Source organism: Opisthorchis viverrini (assembly GCF_000715545.1).
Source record: "Opisthorchis viverrini unplaced genomic scaffold opera_v5_98, whole genome shotgun sequence".
NCBI lineage: Eukaryota > Metazoa > Platyhelminthes > Trematoda > Opisthorchiida > Opisthorchiidae > Opisthorchis > Opisthorchis viverrini.
In genome coordinates, this window is record NW_008751755.1 from 609,448 (window position 1) to 618,944 (window position 9,497).

A 9,497-nucleotide genomic window follows, 5' to 3' on the forward strand; every position below is an offset into this window, starting at 1 on the left:
TAACTAACTAACTAACTAACTAACTAACTAACTAACTAAGTAACTAACTAACTAACTAACTAACTAACGAGAAAATCACATGAATTGAGCTGTCTTCCCGGATGGTGTGTTCTTTCAAAACACAGGTGATTAGTTGAATACGTAAATGTGCGCCAACTGTGTGGTAGAATCCACGGAAAACGAAAAACCCCTAACTTTGTCGAAACAGACTGACATACTTTGTTGCTCGATAGTTCCTAGTTGACAAGTCGGTTTAGTACCTTTATTCGCACACAGCATCATGTTCAGGTAAGCGATGAAATCTTTTCCACCGAGAGATTTTCAGTAGTCGCATATTGCGGCACGAGCTGTACAAAGGTCGCCTCAGTTTCCGCTTGCTACCATGTTTGAGATATCGCAGTAGATTTTTTGATGAAGCACACTGCTCAGCTAGGCTCAGTTGAGTCTCCGTTCACACTAGATAGTCGTTCAGCTGTAACACCCATTCGGTACCTAACTGCCATCTCACCTGAAGAAAGCACGAGGGCTGGGATACTGCCAGGTTGCCCAATTCTTGACAGGAGAAGTAGAGAGGCAGAGGTCGGGTTCGAACCACGGACCTTCCGATCAGTAAATTCGCCATCTAGGGCAATCTCGCCCCCCGTTCACACTAACTTAATCTCCAAATGAGTGCCATCGAAGTCGGTCACGCAGGGCAAAGGTTGCACAGACATGATGCAAGTGAACACTGCCTCGGGCCGTCTATGTACTGACAAATGCATGTGCCGTGGATAGAGTGATGATCCTTAAGATCTAATTTCGCGACCAAAGTGTCATCAGGATTGTATTTATACGACAATTCGCAGAAATATCATCCGCAATGTATAGTCAAAATCCCTCAGCCATTCCATTCACAAAGGCAACAGACGTGTGCGCTTGAACGATCATAAATCGGTCACAGATGAATCCGACGATATGGTCGTTTCCGTTCCAACTCAAATCCATTGGGCGAGATGGCTCAAGTGGTTAGAGAGCGAATTCAGTGACCGGAAGGTCTGTGATTCGAACTCGACTTCCTCTGTCTAGGCTTGGGCAACCTGGCAGTATCCCACTCCTCGTGCTTCCTTCGGGTAGCATGGCAGCTAGACACTGAGCGATATGGAGATGTCAAAATTCGTCTGAATCGATCTTCGCACGCCTCCAAAGGACCCATAGGCTATTTGGCGCAAGATTATTGCAACTGCAAAGAGGTTGTAAATCCTAGAGGATCGCCTGATCATTCTACAGTTGAGGAGATATTGTATACGAACAAAACGCCTGCACGTCCCCACTTGATGGTAATGAATAAGACCCTGTAAGTGTCAGTGTCGGCATTTGCAACCAGACAAGTGGAGCGTGAACTTTGCAAACAAACAAAAAACGGCACAACACGTGCCGTGGTACAAGCATTAACAAGACAGGATCTATCCGGCTACTGTTTATGTGCAGCGGCCAGTCAAGGTGTTTGACGACCCACGTTGTGACCCCTGTTTATTTGACCTTGTGTTTTGTGGGTCACGATCATTAATTAGATGGTCAGCTGAGTCCCGTCCAAACACGTTCTATCTGATGTGATTTCTGGTAAACAAATTGTCTGCATTCTGCATCTGAGGAAGACCCTTGTGTGGCTGGATAATTCCCCTAGAAGAGTGATTCCTAATGAGACAGTAGACGACACGGTTTGCGCACAGAGTCATAAAAATTCCTTTATTTCAGGGCGTTGTACATCAGGATGCTCACAGAATTTGTCCTGACTCATTACAGAACTGTGATGCGACAAGAGTACTTAAACAGCTGTTTCACGTGACCCTCAGTTCATTGGTTCTGTATCTCCAAAATACATGCAGTAATAGGCGTAATACAGTCAGGAAACTGGTGGTGTGAGCGTTTCCGGACACCAAACAGAAAAGTGACTACGATCATCTGAAGCTGCTATCATTATACTCTCATTTTGTTCATTTTCATACTTGTCTAGTATAAAAACCAAAATTCAGTCACGCCGAGCGGCACAAAGTGCACCGGACACGTGGCACACTTGTGCTTGAAAGCGATGTCAGAAGACGGATACTCGTGAAGGGTCCATCTCTTCCAAATGCACGAAAAGTCATGAAGAGCGTTTCCCAGTAGGCAACATTAAGTGTTCAAATTCCCCTTCCACACGCCGAACAGAAACGGAATTTCCTAACTATCCGTGGTTTTCTATTTTACCTATCGCAGTTTCCTTTTGGTGACTAATGGGGAGAGATGGCTCAAGTGGTTGGTATGGCAGCTAGGGACCGGAATGGTGTTACAGCTGAATGATTTTTTTCGATTTTTTTGGTGACTAACTACCATACCCCAGGTAGTTCTGAAGTAACGGACTGGTTGTTGAGGCCGAGCAAAAGAGACCAGATATTGAGAAAGATGTTAAGAAGAGAACCTAATTGTTCCTGCAATACACGCAACCTTACGCTCATGACAAAAGAAAACGTGTGTGCACAACCATCGCCGCAATAGTACACGAAACTATTATCAGTCTCCCATTATTGATTTCCACAGCTTAATATTTTTGAGACAGAGTCTGTTCCGTAGATGGCACAGCTGTAAAACAGTCCATTTCTAGTGCACAGATTTACGTAAGGTTTCTTGCACAAGTTATGCAGTTGCGTTAAACGTGGTTGGTGTATGTAGCATAAACTTGGCTGAATTCATGTGAGAATGCATGTGCAGCGAGACTGCTGAACGTTAGCTTTGTTTGTAGAGGACGCCACATGGGCGAGAACTGTAGCGACACAAGACTCATTGACCACGAGATCATGATAGTGCTATCTTTTATTTCGCTCATCTATACGAGGCCAGTTGAGTATTGGACACGTCTGTATTAAGTTGTCTCCATTCACGTTCGTCTCTTTTGGTAGCGTTTGAAAGAAAGAAAGCGTTCAGCTGTAACACCCTTCCGGTGCCTAGCTGCCATGCCACCCGAAGGAAGCACGAGGGCTGGGATACTGCCAGGTTGCCCAAGCCTAGACAGTGGAAGTCGAGTGGCGGAGGTCGGATTCGAACCACGGACCTTCCGGTCAGTAAATTCGCGCTATAACCACTTGGGCCATCTCGCCCAAGTGTTGTAGTCAGTGGTAGTCGTGCACCAAAGCTACCTCCTTTAATGCGTAGCTGCCCAGTTGCCGAGCTAACTGAATATGCCATTGCCTCCCATGCCCAAGTTCTACGACATTCCGGAGATCAAAAGTGCAGCCACTGGAAACAGTGTATTCTCGGTACACAATTTATATCTGATAAGCTGAACTGAACTGATTCGGATTGGCTCCACAGCTGCCAACTTTTTTCTGCGCATATTTTGGCATGCGTTCTGATAGCTGATATGTCTACATGAGAGTAGAATTGGTGTTCTGTCCGCTTCGATTACGGAGATCAGCGACCACAAGTCTGATTTTTTTAGACATGACAAACAGAGGGATATAGAGAGGCCGAGAGTCATTGCAACTGGCGAGTCTGGCGGCAATCGAAGCAGAATGGCGCCATGGCATTTTCATGTTCACAGGGTGATATGACCACACCTGTTGTTTCCATTCATTTTTACCCAGTAAGGTGCTAAGTCCACAAAACGAGATTTTTTGACAGGCAAGTGCGGCGCCAGTGTCTGAGGTTGGAAAGAACGCTTGGCTATTCTGGTGTTCGAACGACAAATAAAACTCCACCGCGTGCGTTGTACACATCATTCGACACTCAATCACATTCGAACCATTCACACATCTTGAATAAGCTCGTAATTGGGGGAGGATAATTATTGAAATAGTCCATTGCTCTAAACTTGAGACAGTTTCATAAAAAAGGAGTAAGTCAAATTTTGAATCGATAGGGGCAACCGAACGCGTCATCACTCTGCACAAGCGCGCTACAGTTTCACTGAAATCTTGCTAGAAAATTGTGGCATCAGGACGAAAACAAGCTGAGACGATCGAAACGGCTAGCCGATATAACACGTAAAGATTCCATTTCCACGACTGAAAGGTGTGAGGAAGGTTGGAGAACTGTTGAGCGGCGAGCCATGCTCTAGCGGCTCTCTTGATGAAAGATAGAATATTCTCTCCAACAAACGAGTTCAAAATTTAGTGGAATACACTCGTTTGCAAAAAAAATTGGTTTTGCAAGAGACCCACCTGGAACCCAGCTGAATCTCTTGTTTGTGATGTTTCTAGTTGAAAATTTATCCCCAGGAATGGAATACCAAAGTGTCTGGGCCATCTGATATCACAAAACATCAAACGTGGAGAGATGGGTCGCCTAGTGAAAAAAATCGTTCAGCTATAGGACCCTCTCGGTGTCTAGCTGCCATGTCACACGAAGGAAACACGAGAGCTGGGATACTGCAAGGCTACCCGAGCCTAGACAGGGGAAGTCGAGAGGCAGAGGTCGGGTTCGAACCACGGACCTTCCGGTCAGTTCAGTAAAGCTCTAACCACTTGGTCGCCTAGTACTAATATATAAGTGCTTAATTGTAGTACACTGTGAGCGGACGTTGGCGAGTAGACTAGGTTACCAGCCACTAGTTTCTTGTTTAATTCTCATTTGAGAATTAACAAAACATTCGTCCTGCTTTGCGATCGAGTTGCCCTGATCGATTTTCTGTCAGACGCAAAAAAGCACCTTTCTCAGAATCCAAAATCTACAGCGCAGCTTGAAAACAGTACATCATTGTCTCCGATTTAGATTAGACCCGAAAAAAACATTGCTATAGACAGGGTTGTATCACGGAAAATTGCCTCATGCATTAGGTGCGGGTTAACTCCTGACCGACAGCAGCAAAGGGGAGATGGCCCGAACGTGAATTTACTGACCGGAAGGTCCGTGGTTCGAACCCGACTTCTGCCTCTCGACTTCCGTGTCTAGGCCTGGGCAACCTGGCAGTATCCTAGTCCTCGTGCAACCTTCGTGTGGCATGGCAGTTAGGCATCGAAAGGGTGCTACAGTTGAACGACAGCAACAAGCCTTGTTTGGCTAGTATGTGGTTAGCCCAAAACGGTCATAAGTTGGCGTCTACAACCACATCCAGGAGAGTAGAAGCATATGACTTCATCGACCTCATTTGTCCAACATTTCTCTAATAGGGCTGGCCAGAGAATAAACCATACCTAGATTAGCTAGGTACGTTTGCCGCCAAAGGAAGTGATCGTGCACACACCCAGCATGTGGATGCTAGGTGACAGACGGTACCTTGCATGAGGATATGTAGTTTGCGGCCTGTGAGCGAACCCAAGTTGCATACTTCACTCCATCTGGACAGTCCCATTTATAGTGACGCGGAAGATGGAAATTGATTCTCATGTGTATGGCGTGCGCATCAGTTGACCATCTGCCGCGTTTTCTTCCTATTATCGTCCAGAGCGATTAGCGCCTTGGATTGATGGTGTATGGTCCGGGATATGATGCCAACATGTGTGTGGGAAGCAGCGGCGAGTCTAGTTTTTCACCCTCAATGGCTGTTTCCTGAGTGGACGGAGTTTGTTTGTCCGTGAGAAGAAAGCGCATATTGACTCACCGACGAAATCATTAGATATGCGCTGTAGGTAAAGGGTGTTTTTCTCTGCTTCGGTTTCTGCTGCACGCGAAATGCATGACAACAAGTGTCCGACAACAAGAGGTTCCCTCGATTATGCAGTTTTTCGAATGTGCCGTTGGTGCGTGTAGTAGTATATGAAGACATTTGGATAAACGACTAAGTCCGTAATAAACCCGCTCTTGTGGTTTTGCTTCAAGATGTGGTACACTGAATCGCGTGTATTTACATGACCAGAAACAATCGATTTGGAATTCAACAGAAAAGCCATTGGCTGAAGAAAATCGATATGACAGTAGATGAAGTTCAAAGGTTAGTCCAAACCTTATCGCTTCATCGGTCCCCGGGACTTTGGTGTGCAGCCCTGAACGATATCGGCTTCACTGAGCTGAACACAAAAAGGCTCGTGCCACTGTTACGTAACATGATATTTCTCCGTCAATCTGGTGATCCATAAACTGCCCTGCGACTGATCAACAGGGCGCATAAGTCAGGCTAAGTCAGGCATTTTACTGACCAATCAGATACTCGCTTGCATAGACATCTGCCACTTCCGCCAGTAGTTGACCTGAATGGGGGTTGCTTCATCGAAAGCATCGACAGTAATCGCAACCCCCTTCTGTTCTTTCCACCGCGTGGTAATTTGCCCAGTTCTTGCTTTCCAACAGGTTGAGTATGAAGTTAAGAACGACGCTGTTCTCGGTAGACGATCACTAGCCACGTGAAACACACGACCAAGCCCACACAGCTTGTACACATCATATACATCATATGCATTCTCAGTCACTTCCGTTTTGCTAGTGCGACAACTCGGATGTACAAATTGACCTTAAATTCGTACGATACTCATCTGAGGACCATGCTATGTCCCAAGTAGCACTTAGTTGAACTGATCTGGTCCGATTTGAGAAAGAACTACCTGATGGCATAACAACCTTCATAATGCATAGAGCTTAACCCAAAGTTTATCACCAACAGACTGGTGTTTGAACACGACAGAAATCAATTTTCCACTCAAATGGCTTTAGATTTAGGACGTTCAGAAATGGGTCAATTGAACTAAGAATCAAATAGAGTACCGACAAGACCATATTCAGGCAGTCCACCACCAGTAGCTAGTTCAGTTAGCGCTTTTTCCAATAAATCGGGTTATGGGGATTACACATTTGGAAGGCAAAACGAGAATTTGATTTTTTGGGAGGAATCGCATCAATCCGAATGGATCAGTTTGGGTTCTAAACTTTTAGTTGCCCGTTTGGCATGAACTATGGTTACTTTTCCCTCAGTCAGGCTCGAACACGTGGACAAAATAATTGGAATCAAGTGAACAGTGGACGCTTTCGAAAACGTTCAGTTAAACAGCAACCCAGTAAATACACTCGTTTGCAAATCAACTTGAATTTCATGGGTGGGACTTCACGGAATCTCTCGATATTGATTTGCAAATGAGTGCATTTGTCGAATTTAATCCAATGTGGGTTCAAATAGAACATAAGGTTGACGGAGACTCGGGGACTACGCCTACCTGATGAGCCCCAAGCGGAAGGGCGAAACCGGTCGTGGGCTGTCGAAGAGTTTTCAGCAGCCTTGTGAGTAGTTCCCATTTTCAACTCCTTGTTTAACACAACGTCATCCACGCGTGATGGACCGTTCCACTGGCATTACTAACCACAGAACGGCCAAAAAATGAAGAAAACCACTCTAGACTACTGAACAGACCTCCGCTCGACAAAAAAACAGACCAGTGTTTGAACGAAGGGGGAATATATTTCTTCCGATGTTAACTGAGAATCTTCAAAGTTAGCGAATGACGGATGTGCTACTCTCCAGGGAAATACAGTCCAAGAGCGATGATTACGAGTGAGCAATCCCATTTTCGGTGACTCACCGCAACAGTTTTGTGCCAAGGTTGGTTGAGATCAGAACAAAAGGAGAACCAATCAGAAAGATCTCTTTCCAGTATCAAGTTGAATCGGTGTAGCGTGTGAGCTAAGGGCTTCTGTTTGTTAGGGTGGGTCCAGCCTAGGGTTCGCCCCACGTGAAGATGATTCTTGAGTGTTGTTTTCAATTTTATTCGTCTGTCTAGATGAGATGATGCTAAGAGGGTTGTGTAAGTGGCAGGAATTACCTGAACTTTGGTCTGGTTGGGCTTTCCAGCCATTTTGCTGATAATTCCATATTTGTTGACATCCACACTATTACTTTTAAATTCGACCGCTTTCCATACGCTAGCCAGTTCTACGACTTTGCCTCCATTCACACTATGACGCTTGGCAACTTCGACTGCCTCGGTCATCAGCCGCTGCGGTGTGAGTAGTAGTCATCTTCCTAAAACTACCACATTTCCCAGATGTTCCTCGCCATCACCGACCAGCATTCACACCGCTTGGGGGTTTATTTCAAGACGGAAACAGAAATAAACATCACAGCTGCTGATAGCCAAAACTACGGCCGGTGGATCCGACCGGTTTTCTGGAGGAATTCGCTCTTTGGAGGCACAAAATTGGTAAAGTTTCCTTCATGAGATTCAACATCGCGACAGAAAATAAAATCGGCCAACACATACTGTAAAGCCGATCACTTCTTCACATCTACTCCTTCGAATCCCAACGCATCGATTTTCGCGGGAATACTCACCTAACTGGAACCACACGAGTAAACACTTCGAGAATGATTACTTTTTGTGTGATACTCAACCAGTAAAAACGTTGGAAAAATCTGTAGCACGTTATACAAACCCGAAGCTGCCTTGTCCTATCCTGTCAGTGTATGTTGTGGAAAGATTGTACTGGATGGCTTTGCTGGCGTGCACGCGATACAGGAATAGCGGGTAAACTCACGGCAGTTTTTCATACTGTATTTAACTACCCTTGCACAATGAAAAGACGGAAATGTGTTGACACAATATGAAATGCAATGTCCACAAACCCGAAGAGGAGAACAATAGATTGCCAGAAAAATGATGATAAATATACTTATTAATAACTTTGTGTGCACAAGTGGGGATGGGTGGACTATCATTCACCATGGCAACCGGTAGTGGCTACGTGAGAAAGCTTGCCCAGATATTTTGTTTTGTGCACCAGGAGAAGAAAACGGTGTCGTTGTTGGGAATGGTTCCACCCTCCATCATGCCCGCCAGGTGGCTATAGTGACTGACGAATTATGAAGTGAATTAATTTATCAAAACCACCAGCCAGGATTGATTTTGAATACAAAACTGAAATACAATGGTCAGTCCGAACAAAGATAACCCACGAGGTCAGACCGAGAATCACAGCGAAGCACTGAGATCAGTGCAGTAATACTGTGGCCATCTTTCAAAGCATCTCTCCACGGAGACCAGCTTTATCGTCCACAAACAGAATCACTTTGACGATTCTGTTAGGAAGTCAACACTTTGAAAACATCATCTAGAAGGTCACTAGAGGTAGCCCTTCGAAATAAGGGTTTCGAGTGGTCCCATCATAAGCATCCTAAATTCCCCAAAAATCCCAAGCCATAAAGTGTTCTCGTGTACGCCTCCGTAAAAAAAACAGCTTACGGTGCCGATATTCAACTAATACGGTGAACTTAGGTTCCACTGTGCGTTAAGGTTGACGAGGATCATAACTTTACTGGCCTTGTCAAGAATATTACAAGGCTATACGACAAGTATGTGAACGAATTTAGATATGTACTGACCCTTAGTAGAAAAAATTGCCAAAAGTGATCCAGAAAAAAGTAAAGTTTCCTGTATTTCTTGGAGAAAGCATCTTTGATGTTGTTAGCAATCAGCCAATTAGAGAAGGATATTTCCTAAAAACAAAGTCCACTCGTAGTAGTTACAACCTAACTGTTTCGATATACCAAAGTGGGTGGTTTGACCTCTAAGCTAATCCCAAATATTTACACACCTTTGTGAAGTATGATATTATATATATAT

General features: G+C 44.9%; 2 protein-coding genes across 2 annotated transcripts in view; one reads left to right on the top strand and one right to left on the bottom strand.

Annotated features, from left to right (window-relative positions):
- T265_05312 (hypothetical protein) overlaps positions 1-9,497 on the bottom strand; it is a gene marked incomplete at both ends in the record, with an annotated part of 75,717 nt that overhangs the window by 57,870 nt on the left and 8,350 nt on the right. The window lies entirely within an intron of this gene.
- Positions 930-5,120, top strand: T265_05311 (hypothetical protein; the record flags this gene model as incomplete). Its single annotated transcript, XM_009170294.1, has 2 exons — positions 930-1,032; positions 4,932-5,120. 2 exons carry the CDS (start codon positions 955-957, stop codon positions 5,118-5,120), a joined length of 267 nt encoding a protein of 88 aa, XP_009168558.1.